At 37.3% G+C, this 17,962-nt stretch overlaps 1 protein-coding gene across 2 annotated transcripts in view; it reads right to left on the reverse strand.

Annotated features, from left to right (window-relative positions):
* The window catches only part of USP43 (ubiquitin specific peptidase 43), a 119,219-nt gene that overhangs the window by 24,488 nt on the left and 76,769 nt on the right, over nt 1-17,962 (reverse strand). The window contains exons 8-9 of one of the 2 annotated variants that reach the window (XM_020966742.1): nt 16,384-16,495; nt 5,116-5,219 (exon numbers count right to left, since the gene is read on the reverse strand). In XM_020966742.1, coding sequence (XP_020822401.1) covers nt 5,116-5,219; nt 16,384-16,495 — 216 coding nt within the window. Of the gene's footprint in view, nt 1-5,115; nt 5,223-16,383; nt 16,496-17,962 lie in introns of both variants that reach the window. The other variant, XM_020966741.1, reaches the window with a different exon arrangement.

Genomic DNA, 17,962 nt, shown 5'->3' on the forward strand with positions numbered 1-17,962 from the left:
CTGTCTTAGAAGGCAGTAAGTTTCGTATCAATTTGTCTTCAAACAGAGCCTGGATGTTCACAGAGCTGAGTTTTGATGAAAACAAACAAGAGATTCTAAGAGGCAAAAGTAAGTAAGGAGTATTCTAAGCATGGAGGACAGTCTATATAAAAGCACAAAGACAAGAGATTGAATGCTGAGTATGATGAACAGCAAGAAGAAGAGATGAATGTGTCCTAAGAAGTGCAATGAGTAACAAAGATGGAAGGAAGACTGGGGCTAGTTGTGAAAAGCTGTTAATGCCAAATAGGGGAATTCCTATTTGACTTTAGAAGTACTAGGAATCCAACAGAGTTTATTCAGTAGGGAAATGACATAGTCGGATATGTACATAAGGAAAATTAATTTGGCAGCTGACTGATGGATGATTTGAATGAAGAGACTTGAAGAGGGGAGATCAACTAGGGAGTAATGACCAAGGGTGGTGGCTACATGAGTGGAGAGAAAGGGAAAGATGCAAGAGATAGTATGGAGATGGTAACTAGATCTGGCATCAGATGGGGTGAGAAAGGGTAAGAGGTTAAGGAAACATCAAGGTTTTGAACCCAGTGGCTAGAAGGATGGTCATACCCTGGACAGAAAAAAAGCAAGTTTAGAAGAGAGAGAGGTTTGAGGGAAAATATAATGAACTCTGTTTCAGAAATGTTGAGTCTGAACTTCCTATGGAACATCCTTGTAGATATTCATTAGGTAGTTGGAAATACAGGTTTGGAGATGCATGAAAATACAGCTCAGGAGATAGATCAAAGTTAGAAATATAGATCTGGTAATCTTTTGCATACAGACAACAGTTGAACCCATGACAGCTATGAAATCATAGAAAAAATGTATAGAGAAAAGAGAAGAGACCATAGAACTCTGGGGCACATTTATGTGTATTTAACACATTAAACTTGAATTATTTTACATAGATAAGACTCAAAGAACACAAAATAGCTTTCTTCCAAGTATCTGAAGCCCATCATATGGAAGAAGGATTAGGGCTATTCTTCTGGGCCTACAGCATAGAACCAGGAACAGTGGGTAGAAATTGCAAAAGGGACAATTTAGGCTTGATAGAAAAATAATTTAGAGCTCTCTAGTGGGTTCCTTTTATGTGAGCTCTTAAAGTAAAGACCAGATTACTACTGTTCAGGTATATTGCAAAGGGGATCCTTTTTCAGGTACTGTTTGGACTAGAAAATCTCTCAGATTCTTTCTGACTCTAAAATCCTGTGTCCCAGGGGTGGAGCCAAGATGGCAGAGTAAAAGCAGTGAGTTGTTTGAGCTGTCCCCAAAACCCTTCCAAATACCTGTAAAATATGACTCTAAACAAATTCTAGAGCAGCAGAACCCACAAAAAGACAGAGTGAAACAAATTTCCAGCCCAAGACAACCTGGATGGTTGACAGGAAAGGTCTGTGGCTCCAAGGTGGGAGATGAATGCAGTTCAGTGTGAGCCATGTAGGCAAAGACGGGACCAGAGCAAACCTGAAGCAGGGCTCAGGAGACTGAATCACGGGCAGCTGTGGTGGTTTAAAGACTTGTCAACCCACAAACGCCAAAGACAACTGAAAGGTCAGTGGGAAAGGTCTGTTGGACCTGGGTGAGAGAGGAGCACCTTCCAACCCTGGCCCTAGCCTGGCCATGGCAGCAGAAGCTCTTGGCCCATAGATGGTGTGGTGATCTAGTGGCTGATCAGAGGGGGACTGTAAGAATCTCTTTGCTAGCACTGAGGCAGGATTCTCTTGCTTTGCCCATACTTGGATCTAGATCACAGTTCTGGGTGGCAGTCCTGGAGTGAGGAGGAGCATTGGTGTGGCACAGCTTGTGGCGGCAGTGCAGAGTGAATCCTTCTTACAGTTCCAAGACAGAAGAGAGTGCTAGTGGTCACTCACAGACCAGAGCACAGGCTAGGAAAGAAGTAAACACCTCACCTTTGAAGAAATGAAAATTTGTAAGTCACTAGTAATATCTCTGAAAACAGCTGCACAAAATGCCTGAAGCTTGGGATAGTACATCCTCCACACTGGAAGCAGAGTTCTACCTTAATAAAGAGTTAAAAAAGTCAACTGACTGGCTAAGAACATGAACAAACAACAGAAAAACTCAAACTACAGACTCTTAGTTTGGTGACCAAGATCAAAACATACAACCAGAAGAAGACAACTAAGTCAAAGCTCTTATATCCAAAGCCTCCAAGAAAAATATGAATTGGCCTTAGGACACGGAAGGGCTCAAAAAGGATTTTGAAAAGCAAATAAGTAGAGGAAAAATTGGGAAGAGAAATGATGCAAGAAAATCATAAAAAAATGAATCAACAGCTTGCTAAAGGAGAACCAAAAAATGCTGAAGAAAATAACACCTTAAAAAATTGACTAACCCAAATGGCAAAAGAGGTCCAAAAAGCCAGTGAGAAGAAGAATGCCTTCAGAAGCAGAATTGGTGAAATGGAAAAGGAGGTCCAAAAGCTCACTGAAGAAAACAGTTCCTTAAAAATTAGAATGGAGCAAACGGAAGCTAATGACTCTTTGAGAAATCAAGAAATTATAAAACAAAACCAAAAGAATGAAAAAATAGAAGACAATGTGAAATATCTCATTGGAAAAACTGACCTAGAAAACAGATCCAGGATAGAGAACTTAAAAATTATGGAACTACCTGAAAACCATGATCAAAAAAAGAGCCTAGAAATCACCTAGATATTATCAAGGAAAACTGCCCTGACATTCTAGAACCAGAGAGCAAAATAGAAATTGAAAGAATCTACTGATCACCTCCTGAAAGAGATCCCAAAAGGAAAACTCCTAGGAATATTATAGCCAAATTCTAATGTTCCCAGGGTCAAGGGGAAAATATTGCAAGCAGCCAGAAAGAAACAATTCAAGTACTGTGGCAACACAATCAGGATAACACAAGATTTAGCAGCTTCTACATTAAGGAAATGGAGGACTTGGAATATGATATTCTGGAGGTCAAAGGAGATAAGATTACAGCCAAGAATCACCTACCCAGCAAAACTGAGTATAATCCTCAGGGAAAAAAAGGACATTCAATGAAATAGAGGACTTTCAAGTGTTCTTGATGAAATGACCAGAGCTGAATAGAAAACTTGACTTTAAAATACAAGACTCAAGAGAAGCATGAAAAGGTAAACAGGAAAGAGAAATCATAAGGCACTTATTAAAGTTGAATTGTTTACATTCCTACATGGAAAGATGATATTTGTAACTCATGAGACCTTTCTCAGTATTAGGGTAGTTGGAGGTAATAGATACAGATATAGATATAGATATGGCACAGGGTGAGTTGAATACGAAGGTATGATATCTAAAAAATAAAATTAAGTAGTGAGAGAGAGGATTGTGCTGGGAAAAGGAGAAAGGGAGAGGTAGAATGGGGTAAACTATCTCACATAAAAGAAGCAAGAAGAAGCTTTTAAAGCGGAAGGGAAGAGGAGGGAGGTGAGAGGGAATGAGTGAATCTTACTCTCATTTGGGTATGGAAATCTATCTTACCCTACAGGAAAACCGAGTGAAAGGGAATAAGAGAGGGGAGATGATAGAAGGGAGGGCAGATTGGTGGAAGGGGTAATCAGAAGCAAACACTTTTGAAGGACAGGGTCAAAAGAGAAAACAGAAAAGGGGGGCGGGATAGGATGGAGGGAAATATAGTTAATCTTTCACAATATGACTATTATTGCAAGTGTTTTGCATGACTATATATGTATAATGGCTTGCCTTCTCAATGAGGATGGGTGGGGAGGGAGGAAGGAGAGAATTTGGAAATCAAAGTTTTAAAAATGAATGTTAAAAATTGTTTTTATATGCAACTGGAAAATATGGTACACAGGCAAAGGGGTACAGAAATCTATCCTTCCCTACAGGAAAACAGAAGGGGAAAGGGACTCGGGGAGAGTGATAGAAAAGATGGCAGACTGGGGAAGGTGTATTCAGAATGTGCGCCATCTTGGGGTCAGGGAAGGGGAGAGATGGGGAGAATATTTGGAACTCAAAATCTTGTGGAAGTGAATGTTCAAAACTAAAAATAAATTAACCAATTAATTTAAAAAAATCCTGTGTCCCTATGGCTGCAAGACCAGGGGAGAAAAACCAACAGGTGGCTAGCTCTTTCCCTCTTTCCCTGCTGCTGGATGAGGTTTCGTTTCCACCACTGTCATTTATAGGGAACTCACATCCTAGTTTTTAGCTGCCTCAGCCCGCCTCTGCCACTTAGTCAGCTCTAGCTCAGTCTCCAGCCCCACAAACATATTGCTGTTTGCCTCAGGCTTTATTTCCTAACCATCTAATCCTATCTCTTTACTTTCCATCTAGAATCTAAGGTCATGTGTACCTTTAAAACATTTCTCATATGTTTCCTTCTTTCCACTCGTACAGGCCACCACACTGACACAGGTTTTCATCTCCTCATAACTAGCTTATTACAATAGCCTTCTGGATGGTCTTCCTGCCTCAAATCTCCCCCTATTCCAAACTATCTCCCACTCAGTTGCCAAAGCGCAAGTCTGACCATGTCACCTTCCCTACTCAAGAGGATAAAGTACAAAATTATGTGTTTGGCTGTATTATCTGTTGAAGTATAATAAGAAGTTTATTAAGAGAAATGAACAAAGGTGATCCCTGTTAAAAGGGTTCAGTGAAGTGACCTCCAATCCATTTAATAGCCCATTTGCCATAGCAAGTGTGTCTGTATTTGACATCTTCAACTTTAGTTCACAGTAAGTTCTTCCCTATGCCAAAGCAGAAGTTCGGTTTGCACAATATTGCCTGAGTTGTCATCCAAGATATAAGACCTTCCTTAAGTATTCTTCCTCTCCTTTCTTTATCCAAGGTTGAGGTTTTAAGACTTCCATTATGATATAGCAAGGATCCTTACAACTACTTGAAAGAACAAGAGGACATAGTCAAATTGACCATATTTTGACCAAACTGACCACATTTAACACTGGATAAGTTGGAGGGAACATGATTCTGTTTATCAGATCCTGGTAACTGCACCTACTCTACCCCCACCAAGGAGCCTCCTGGAGTCAAATACTGCTCATTCTCTTGCACCGTCTAGAATAAGTTTTCTTACCTTTCAACAGCCCAGTGAAAGAGGGGTCTGCTGTCCTGTGGGGACAAGTAGCTGCAGATGTTGGATAATCCCACAACCCGAACAGCAAACAATGACCCCAAGCTCTGCTAATGCAAAAAGGGAAAAGATGAGTCCTTTGGATATTTCTAAAGTCCTGATTTAAATTAATATTTAAGTTTAAAATAAAGCATTAGTCATACAGACTCAATTTACTAATTTTCTTTTCTATAAAAAGTATAACCTATATACTGAGGTTACATCAGACAACACATTTTCAAACTAAGAAATATGTTTCCTTTCTAGAAGGGAAACATTTTCTACTTGATCACTTTAATTATAATGGTAAACGGAAGTAAATACTTGAGCAATGATTATGTTGTGTACTGTAATTCAACAGAATGGTAAATGCTTTTGCCACACTTTGTTAGAAAAGCAACCACTCTAGCCCCCAAACAACAGCAATTACCCCATTTATGCAATGAAGACAATGTCACGTAGTAGAGTAAGGCAATAAGGTATACAGTCAAGAATACATCACCAGAAAACAGAATACCTAAGTTTCTATTTCCTATTTTGTACTACTAACTAGGGAAAGAGCTAGCAACCTGTTGTTAGTGGCACAAAGTTAGTAGTACAAAGATGTGTAGATCCTGGTCAAGTCACTTAACCAATAAGAACATTTCTCAGATATTTCCTATCAACCCAGAAAGGGTTGGTCTAGATAACCCCAAGGTCCTACTCAGCTCTAAATCTCTGACAGAGAAGTATCCTGGGCCAGGCAACCGCCTAAGAAGATTCCTTCCACCTTCTAGAATTTCTGATTCTATAGTATAAATTAAATTTTTTTTAAAAAAATTTATTATACACTTAACAATAACAAATATGAACATTTCACCATACAAAAAACAGAAAAGGCTTGCATATGAAACTGTCAACTTCTATTACATACATTTTTTTGGGAAATATATATTAAATTTAACACAATAGTAATAAACCTGCCCTGCTTCTCTTGTGTCTCCTTCTTAATATAACTTAATATCACTTCTGTGCATTTTTTAAATGCTGCAAGGACTTCTTTAATATTTCATATAATTTCATGTATATAGCTATTTTCTCCATACATCTCATTATTTTGCTCATTTTTTTATGTTAATAATCAGAATAGCTATCTCTGTGATTGCATTTATCAAAGGATTTTGTATAATTTTAACATAGGCACAAAAAGTTCTTGGAAGATATCTTTTAAAGATATGCTTTGCTTTTCCAAGGAATGAATTTCTCCCTTGTAAATCAACAAAAAATAAACACAGTGGAATCTTCTCCCACAGCTTTCCTTTATGGAAGGCACTTAAATATGCAGGTACTAAGCCATGTGTGTTAATAAGTGCTAAATAGCGTTCTCCTAAATTATTTCACATAAACATATATATATACACACACACACATACACATATATGAAAGCACTTATAATTACAATACCTAATATACCATTTTAAGATATATATAATGCTTTATATAAGTTTACTGGGTGCATGACCCTAGGCAAATCACTAAGCTGTCAATGCCCCAGGGCAATAAAGTTACAGAGCAGGCACAAATTAGCAGAGGTAATTCCTTTATCAGGAGTTCTCTAATCCAATGAAATAATAGGTCTGGTCCAAAAAGAGAGGGAAAAAAAGAAAACTCACAAAAATAAGTCTTTTAAATTCTCACCAGAAACTTTTGCTAAAGAAATAAAAATGGAACATATTTTCCCAAAATTTTGTTCCAGTAGAACTTAGCTAGATACAGAGGAGGGGGAAGGACATACCAGGTAATGGTATAGTACCTGCTGTGGGGGGGAGGGTGGGGGGGATGTTTGCACTGGAAACACATGAGATAAGCTAAACCGGTAGGCTGGATCTATTTTATAGAAGGGACTGAATGTCAGACTACATTCTCAATCTAGCTAAATAACAAATTCCTTTCATTAATTCTGAAATGGCTAGCCCATGAATGGGGGTGGGTGGAAAGAGATCAGAGATTCATCAGGTAGAATGAAGAGAATAAAACTTCAGAGGTGATCTAATCCAACTCTTATCTGAAGGAGAACCTCCGACATAACAGAGATTTGAAGAATTTGAAAAAGAAATTGTTTTGGGGAAAAAGAAGGATCAAATTACAGGAAATACTTATCAGATAACTGGGAAGCCTCAAGAGTGGCATTCAGAAGAGGAGTAATGGTAGCTTAAAAATTTCCAGAAAGATCAGAGCAGAGTATGTGCTTGGGTGAGGGATCCTGGGAGTGACAAACAACTCAAGTAAGTTAAATAATGGTAAGGAGCTAAGTTTTGACACAAAACTTAAGGACAGTCCTGGAAGACAGTTTTAAAAAAACCAACAACTACTATATAATCCAAGGATGTAGGTGAAAGATGAAAAACAAACAATGCAGCACAGCAAATTAGAGCAACAACCTGAAAGAGCCTGAATAAAAAGTAATCTGCATCCAGCTAGTTGCTCCACTATCTGTCTACAGTTTGACACCACACCCAATATCATAATGCGGTTCTGATCTTTCACTATGTTGAAGAGATCCTTGAAGGAAGAGACACATAGAAGAAATGCAAGGGAAGGATAACTTCTTCCTTACCCTGCCAATACCAAAACACAGAGGAATGTTTTGCTTGACGTGCACTACTTAAGCATCTTGTCACCTTCTAAGGGGTATAGCTCTGACTACATACAATCACAGAAGATGCACCCAACTTGAAAACTTTTACTGGCTGCTATTTTGCTCCCATATGCCCAACTTAAAAATATATTTGATATCCATGAATGGCATACTAAATTTGGTGAAAATTAGTTATTTTCATAAGCTGCAATGGAACAAAGACAAATGCAAAATACTAAGCAGTCTGATCAAAACAGTTAAAGTCAATTATGTTCATTCTTGGTGTTGTGCTCTGCATTAAAACTAAGAGAAAAAAAATCAAGAATTTATCCAAATTCTTTAACTGCCAAATGAGGAAAAATAAATATAGATACTAAGTTATTGTCATTAATTAAATTCTTTAAGCCCAAAATTACATGATGAACAAAAGCGACAAACTTCTTCTTGTCCCAGTAGGATTAAGGGTAGCTGAAACCTGTTTTCTAAGCATAATAATACAAATAATAACAATAACTTATAATTGATTCAAGGCTTTAAGAAAAATGGTTCTATTTCTTTTATTCAAAAAATGTTTAAAGTGCATAGACTTACAGGTATTGTATAATGATTCATTTCAAAATTTTCTAATATATAGTAATATATAATATATAAATAGTAATATATGAAGTATATATTAATATATAAAGCCTCACCCCATGAACTACCTATCTAATATCTGCTACCACATATATCTGATAGTAAAAATAAAATGTAATAACAGATTTAATTTGCATATAATTATACATCTTGAAAGAAACAAGCAAAATAAAATATCTTATAATATCATTCTCTATAAAAATTAGAATTGTTTCTTTATTTAAAATCACAAGATCATTTTTTGCCCAACTAAAATGAAAAAGATACACTCATCTTTAATATTTATTCTATATATTGTCTCACCCCAGTAATATATTACATACAAACATACACACACTCACAGACACACAGACACACACACACACACACACACACACACATCTAATGAGAAAATGCTGGTGCAAGACTGCACCAGCAGTTTTCTCATTAGATCTCCATACCCTAGGACTCATTTTTAACTTACATAATATTATATCATTGTCTAGATCCCAACCGCATAAAGCCCAAAATATCATTGTGTTATTGTACACTCTTTAGCCTTCCTAAGTCAGATGCTGACAAGCTATTTGATATTTTTCTATTTTCCCTGCTCTGGCCAACTGGAAGGTAGAGTACATATTCTGAGAATATATATTCTCAAAGGGTACAGTATAGTTCTTATGATCCAAAATCACAAAGTCTGTTTACAATGTCTCTTCAATTACTGGATCAGTCAAATTGACCTGCACTGCAGTGATTTCTAGCACTCTAATAGCCTTAATCAGCCCATTTAAAATGGCATCATGAGTATGGCAGAAATCTCACACCCTTTACCAAAATAAAGTCAAAATGGGTTCACGGTTTAGATATAAAGGTAGTTACTATAAGCAAACTGGGAGAGCAAGGAATAGTTTACCTCTCAGATTTTTGGAGAACAGAAGAATTTATGACCAAACAAGAGATAGAGAACATTATTAAATGCAAAATGGATTATTTTGATTACATTAAATTGGAAAGTTTTTACACAAACAAAGCCAATGCAATCAAGATTAGGAGAGAAGCAGAAAACTGGGAAAGAATTTTTACGATCAATGTTTCTGATAAGGGCCTCATATCTAAACCATATAGAAAACTAAGTCAAATTTATAAGAATACAAGTCATTCCCCAATTGATAAATGGTCAAAGGACATGATCAGGCAGTTTTCAGATGAAGAAATTAAAACTATCTATAGTCATATGAAAAAATGCTCTAAATCACGATCGATTAGAGAAATGCAAATCAATACGACTCTGAGGTACCACATCACACCTATCAGATGCTGGCCAACATGACAAAACAGGAAAATAATCAATGTTGGAGATGTGGGAAAACTGGAACAGTAATGCATTTTTGGTGGAGTGGTGAACTGATCCAATCATTCTGGAGAGCAATTTGGAACTATGCCCAAAGGGCTACAAAAATGTGCATACCCTTTGACCCAGCAATACTATTTCTAGGTCTATATCCCAAAGAGATCAAAAGGGGAAAAAGACCCATATGTACAAAAATATTTATAGCAGCTCTTTCTGTGGTGGCAAAGAATTAGAAATTGAGGGGATGCCCATCAACTGGGGAATGGCTGAACAAGTTGTGGTATATGAATGTCATGGAATACTACTGTGCTATAAGAAATGACAGCAAGTGGATTTCAGAAAAACCTGGAAAGATTTGTATGGACGGATGCTGAGTGAAATGAGCAGAAGCCGGAGAATGTTGTACACAGTAACAACCACATTGTGCAATGACTAACTTTGATAGATTTAGCCCTTCTCAACAATGCAAGGATCTAAGAAATCTCCAAAAGTCTCATGATGGAAAATCCTATCCACATCCAGAGTAAGAACTATGGAGTTTGAATGCAGATCGAAGCATACCATTTGCTCTTTTTTCCCCTTTATTTTGTTTCTTCTTTCTCGTGGTTCCTCCCATTAGTTCTAATTTTTCTTTACAACATGACTAATGTGAAAATATGTTTAAGAGGAATGTATATGTAGAGCCTATATCAGATTGCACATCTTGGGGAGGGAGGTGGGAAGGGAGGGGGAGAAAATTTAAAAATCAAAAGCTTATGGAAATGATTGCTGAAAACTAAAAATAGATTAATTAATAAAAAAAAAATGACATCATGCTGTCAGATAACAGACCCATTTAAATGAGGTTCCAATAGCAGAAGTCATGAGGTAGTATTGTCATCTAATGGCCACACCAATAACAGCGATTGTTTCCAGAGTTAAATCTCCTGGATTCAATGGGATGCAGTCCAGTCTGGATTTGTGAATAAAATTTCCACCTGCAAATCAGGTAAAGAATTCCTCTCTCATAAAAAAAAGTTAGAGGCCAAAGACATAGAAGTAAGAGAATGCATTTTACCTTGATCAGGTAAATTAGGTGTTGAATATAAAAATGTTTGAGTTCTTTTTCTTTTCTCTCTCTCTCTCTCTTTTTTTTTTTTTGCTAGGCAATGGGGTTAAGTGACTTGCCCAGAGTCACACTAGTGAGTGTTTTGTGTCTGAAGCTGGATTTGAACTCAGATCCTCCTGAATCCAGGGCCAGTGCTCTATCCACCGCGCCACCTAGCCACCCCTGTTTGCGTTCTTTAAGGTCCTCTCCATTCCTTCTGGAGCCAAAAGACTATCATTAAACCACAGGGACAGGACATGATTGGTTCATCTCCATTCAGATAAAATTGGCGGGGACAACTCCAAAAAAGCTGACCCAGATTAACTGAGGCCAAAATCCTCACCCCATAGACTACTTGTCTGATATCTGCTACCACATTTAGAAGCAACAGATACATTCTCCTCACTTTAGAGGGGGAGATACAGGGTCTCCACACTGGCTCTCTGAGGAAGGTACAGCCATCTCTTGGCATTTTTCCTGATTTTGGTGGGGGAGGACAACACTGTTCTTGAGGTTTAAAGAGATAGAAGACAGGGAAAAATATTTACTGCATCTAATTTCTGCCAAGGTGCTAATTTCAGCCTATCTATGATGTCCAAATCTGTGGTCATGTTGATGATTATTGCAAAGGTTGCTATGGGGAACCCCACAGGGATTCTGAGGTAGAGATATGTATTTCTCCCTGACATCATGGAAATCCCCTGATTTTGAACAAGTAATTAGATGGGGAGTAGTACCCTCTTTTTGGGCTATATTAACAAAGGTACACATTCTGTCCCCATTAAAATATAATCCTGCCTAGTTGGCAACCTCATGCACATTGTCCCATATTTCGTCAAGGGAATCCAAGGCATCGACCACTATGGCTAAGTCATTTGTGTACTGATGAACATTAGTTTTCCTGTTATATAATTTATAGCCTAGGGTTGTCATCATCAGGGTATAAATTAGTAGCTCCAAGGTTAAATTAAAAATTATGAGACTGAGAGGACCATCCTGCCTTACTCCTTGGATGTCAATGCTTGGTAAAAAGCCATCCTTAGAAAGGAAAGAAGTCTTACTGCCCTGGTAGAGTTTTTGGACAATGCTAATAGCCTCATCCTGCAAGCCAGCCCACTCCAGTGCCAACAAGATTATGTTGTGTGGCACTGAGCCAAATGCATTATTCATGTCCAACCAGACAACCCCACATGTTTTCTTTTTGTGTTTGGCATCTTCTAAGACAGACTACAGCAAAGAAAATATGTTGGCTACAGCCATCAACAGGCATGAAGCCCTTCTGGCTCCTGCTGATAAATCCATTCCTGGAGCTCCATTTATGAAGTCTTTTTGATAGGACAGAGGCATAAATCTTAGTCATGGAATTACCCAAGGCTGGGCCTCCAGTTGTAAGGTTCTTATTGCCTTTCTTGTGAATTAAAATGGTATTAGACAGCTGCCACTCCTTCAGGACATAATTATAATTCTGTATCATATTAAAAATGATTGCTAAAACATGTCTCTCTGGGCTGACCTTCTTCCAAATCCAATATCTAATGTCATTTGGTCCAGAGCCTGTGTTACTGCAGCTTTTCAAGCAGTCTCATAATTCAATAGGAGTAAACAGGTCCAAGAATGGATTTTCTGTATCAGCAGGGATATCCTGACTTAGTATTAGATCATGTAAAAATGTGAACAAAGTAGCACTAGGTACATATACTTTAAAAAAATATTCATATAAAATTGTTCTTCGTATTTGAAATGTTAGTGAGGCTTCATGGGTTATTTATCTAAAAGCATGAGGGTGACTAGTCCTATATATAGTCTTTGTAACCAGACTGCTTCTTCCACAAGAGTTAATATTTTTGGCTTAAAATTTGTCCAAAAAGCATTTCATTTATGGTCCTTCTGTACTCTCTTAATAAAATCTGATAAAATATTTTTAAATGCTGGTCCATTTCTACAATTCTTAAAATTTTCAATCTAATCTCTGTGAAAATCAGACAGATATGGACTGATAAAGAGTTGTTCGCTAGTGCTCTACAATTTAAAATATTGTCAATGGCTTCCCCTTCCAGCACCTCTGTTGGTAATTTTGTCACCAACATCATTGTCTTCCTATTTCTTGAGAGATCTGTCCTGGGGTGGCAACTTCCTTTTCACTATTTTTTACAGGTTCAACTTCAGGGATGGGCCTGTGTAGTCCTCTAGGTTCTCAAATGCAGCCCTTGGACTGACTTCTGTGAAGCTTGGATTTGGTCAGAGGGCTGCACTTGAAGACCTAGGGGGCCACAGGTTCCCTTTCCCCAGACTAGATCATCACTGAGAAGTTGCTTTTCTAGATTCATTCTCATGGATATTAAATCACTGGCCCCTGACTGCTGACTTCCTGTGACTGTCTGTGGATCCTTCCCAAGTTCTGGAGGGAGGCAAGAACTAGCTTTTTAACATAAAAGAGGATATATCAGACATTTTCACAGGACACAGCTCTTCAGTGAGTGCTGATGTAGTTGGGATTACTGACTTCATGAATGGTATTATATTAGACAGTGGCACAGCCCTTTGTTGGTGCTTCCTCCCTTCTTTGAATGGTATAGAATATTATCTGGCACCCAACATATCTAAAGGCACGCTTCCACCCACGGTATTGTCCTAGGTATTTTAATAAGTCTCTATGTCTCATAGTATGAAACTTCAGTATAGCATCCCATATCTGACATTTAAAGTTTACACCCAACAGAAAGTCCATTATATAGTTTTCCAAATTGACATCTGCTTCATCTGATGTCATTGATCAGGAGTCAATTTCAAGTTAAACGTTTAATTTTAATAATATTAAAATTCTGGTTTTAAAATATTAAAATCTATCCTTCAGAACTCTAGCCTAAACCAAATAATGATGATGATAATAATAATACCTAATCCTAATTTATCCTTATTTCTTATATATCCTAACATAGTCTTACATATCCTTACACCTTTTTCTATCCCTAATTCCTTTCCCTATCACCATCCCTAGCACTAACACACCCTAAAATTTTTCTTAAAAACATTACTTCTCTTCTTTACCCTAGTCTATTCCTGACTTTCTCTCCCTATTTCTCCTATTCTAATTCTTATACTATATATGTTTATATGTATATCAGACACTAAATATGAAATTTAATCCAAATTAGATACATAAGCTATCATGGAACAACCACAGACAAATACAAAATACTAAGCAGTCTGATTAAAGAGCAAGTATTTCTATCCTCATTTTATAGATAAGAAATCTGCGGCCTTGGGGGCAGCTAGGTGGTGCAGTTGATGGGGCACTGGCCATGGATTCAGGAGGACCTGAGTTCAAATCTGGCCTCAGACACACAACACTTACTACCTGCGTGACCCTGGGCAAGTCACTTAACCCCATTGCCTAACCCAAAAAAAAAAAATCTGTGGCCTTGAGAGGTTGAGTGATTTTTCCCTGGGAAACAGTATCTGAGGTAATATTATAAAAGCAAGTATACAGACTCCAAGCAAAGAGTTCTTTCCTTTAAGTCAAGAAGTGCCTCAGTGACCTACTCTGGGAAAAGAAATGAGATGGTTTAATTTGAATTTTACCACAGATATCCTGTGTAGCAAAGATTCATCATTATCAGCAAATATTTACTGAATGCTCTCTATGTTAGTGCTATGGTGTATATAAGAATTAAGAAAACACAATTCCTTCCCATAACTCCAAATCTTCAAGAAATGATAACCTTGGCACAAAAGCAATAATAGAAAGACAGTGTGGTATAACAGAGATTGAGCTAGCCATATAGCCAGAAGTCCTGGGTTCAAGTCCCTTTTCTGGCATATACTGGTTGTGTGAGCCCACAAAAGTCACAGCCTCTCAGTGTTCTATTTGGAGTCATAGAATCTGGTTTTAAATCAGATATTTGTAATCTCTTTGGCTGCTCTGGCCTGAGTCTCTTCATTTGTAAAACTAAGTGGATTGCATGATCTCTAAGATCCTTTCTGGGTCTAAATTCATGACTTTCCAAGAAGGTTGCAGACAGCAAGGAAAGACCTATAGAGAGGTACAAAATGACCCATTGACAGGCACAAGTTAATAGCCTCATTATTTGTGATAATAAAAAGATGTAAACAAAATATGTTCCTCCAAATGAGGGCTCACCAAACTGTGGCATATTAATGTCATGGAATATTAATACATTATATCGAATGACAGATCTGAAGAACTCGGTGAAAGATGGAAAACCTTACATGAAAAGATGTAGGGTGAAGCTACCAGAGACAAAAGAACAATATGCAATGACAACGTTGTATAAATAAAGTCAAAATTAAGAGGAAATAAAACTCTATAATAAAGGGGCAGCTAGGTGGTGCAGTGGGTAGAGCAGTAGCCCTAGAGTCAGGAGGACCTGAGTTCAAATCTGGACTCAGACACATAACACTTACTAGCTGTGTGACTCTGGGCAAGTCACTTAATCCCAACTGCCTTGCTAAAAACAAACAAACAAAAAAAACCCTTCTATAATAAAAATAATTCTTAACCTCTTTTTTATGGCATGGACCACATGGCCAGTGGGTGAAACCTATGGATAAATCTCCTATCTCAGGATATTTTTAAATGCATAATAAAATATATAGGATTAAAAAGGAATTCAATTATATTGAAATACAGTTATTAAAACATTAGTAAAAAAAAAAACAAAACAAGATTCAGACCCCTGCTTGAGAACCCCTGCTCTAATCAAATACGATGTTTAACGGCATTACTGTGCTATTAAAGTTAAAAGCATATTCTTCATTTCTATTAACAATCTTTCTTTTCTTTCTAACTTTTTTCAAGTAATATACTTCATGGGGCGGAGGGGTATAGTTTGAGCATCTGTTGCAAAATGTCTTTGTGTTCAAACAAAATGCATGAGTAAATTTTAAAAATGCCTGTGACTTAATGAGGTATACAGTGACTGGTATACAGATACAGTAAGAGGTAAAGAAAGCCCATCCACAGGATAGACCAAAGTTTTGTTGCCTTTGCTACCTTCAGAGAAAGAATTTTTCACAGACCTGAGCATGGTTAAAAGATGTTAAGTTGTGCAATTTTGCTTTTGAAGATAATTCTGAGTTCATTTTCTAAAATAGGGAAACAAACTTTAATAAAGAAATGTATGGCTCCTTAAATTTGGATATTTGAACAGGCACAATTAATCTTAATTTTTCACAGGAAAAAAAACAAGGACCATTCTGGTCCTTGTCATTTTCATTAAAATTTAATTTAAAATTTTATTCTCTTAGAATACTAATTTCATGAAAGGTTATTGCTATGGTGCCGTGCTGATACAAAATTTATTTAAAATTTATCCTTTGTTGATATATGTTTAATGTTTTAATGAAAATTTGGAAAGTTTGAAATCCAGCTCCTTAATAAAGGATAAATGCTACAGCCCTTACACGAAATCACAAGATCTCTTCCTATTTTATAAATAACAGATATTATGTTGAAAAGAAAATGTGAGTATATCAATTAGCAAATTATCTCCTAATTATTCTCCATCTGGCCTGTGTGTTCAGAAGTCCCATACCAACCTGCACTGGCACCTCCTGTTTCATTAAATATCGCATTTTATTGAAGACCTGTTGTTGGAGCTGGTCCCAGGATATGGCTCTATCTTCTCTCATTAGTAAAGGTGGACCAAATCTGTAGAAAGACACAGAGAACTTTTGTTCAATAATATAAAAACCAACCAAGTGTAGGAGAGTTCTAATTAATGGAGTGATGTTTTTGAAATACTGTCTTTAGCATAGTGCCTTTCACGCGATAGATACGGCCAATAAATACATTTTGACTGACTACACAGATACAGGGCAGATGTGTTCACATGTTTTTAATCAAGGGTTTTTTAATCAAGCTATGGAGAAATACTTAAGGAGAAGAGGGCTATAGATGGATCTTTAAAAGGCTATATGCTTCAATGGCTTTATGATTATCTCAAATGCTTCAGCTTGTGTCCTGTACGTGCCTTCTCCTATGTAAATCATATCCCTGCCCTTCCACAAATCCTAAAAGGAGACCCAACCAATTACTACACTGGTGGCCTTCCTCTAGACATCTTGTAGTGTCTAGAGTAAGTGTCATGTGTTGTGTGTCTGACACCAGATTTGAACTCAGGTCCTCCTGACTTTCCAAGGCCAGAGTGCTATCCACTGTGCCACCTAGCTGCCCCTAGACATCTTGCTATTGCAAGGATACCAGTATGACATATAGATTGTCTATCAGTCATCCCTTGCTCCTGTTACGCAAACAGTCTCCCTCCTTTTGGTAGTACTATATCTCTCTGATGAGTATACAGTACTTTTTACATAGTATTTTTATGACATTCTTCATCGGTAATATACTAAAGCCTATTTTTGCCCACTGCTTACAACTACAATTCTTTGCATGACTTGAAATTCCCTAACTTGCAAATGCAGCATCATGAGAAGAATACTGTTCCACTGATCAACTTTTTAATGTTTTATTCAGCGACAGATACTCTGGATGATTATTGTTTTGAGTATAGTTTGAAATTCTACAATGTTCAGTCCCTTCCTTCCCACTTTTTTTTTTCATTATTTCCTTTGAGAATCTTGACCTTTGTTTAGACCACCTCAGTTCAGGCTTAGATTATTGCAATAGCATCCTATTTGATCTCTCCAATCCATCCTCCACACATCTGCCAGAGTGATATTCCTAAAACATAGGTCTATTTCATTCCCCTCCTCAATATACTCCAGTGGTACCCTATAACCTCTAGAATGGAATGCGAGCTCCCTTCTTTTTTATTTTAAAGCCTTTCATAGCCTGGCTCCACACGTCCTTTTCTAGTTTTATTATATATGACTACTCCATGAACACTACAATGTGGTCCAAAGTAGTTTTCTTGCTGTTCCTCACATGTAACCCTCTATTTTCCATTTCTACCACTTTTGTACAAGCTGGACCCCATGCCTGGGAATACATTCTCAACTACTGCCTATTAGAAGCCCTAGTTTCCTCCAAAGTTCAGCTGAAATGTTTTCATAAAAGGCTTCTACTGATCCCTGTAGCTGCTAATGCCTCATGCCTAACATGCTTTACATTTACTTTGTATTGGTTTGAATATATTATATAGGCTATCTCCCTTAA

The sequence above is a fragment of the Phascolarctos cinereus genome, unplaced genomic scaffold (genome assembly GCF_003287225.1).
Source record: "Phascolarctos cinereus isolate Bilbo 61053 unplaced genomic scaffold, phaCin_HiC Scaffold_5;HRSCAF=322, whole genome shotgun sequence".
Classification (NCBI taxonomy): Eukaryota; Metazoa; Chordata; class Mammalia; order Diprotodontia; family Phascolarctidae; genus Phascolarctos; species Phascolarctos cinereus.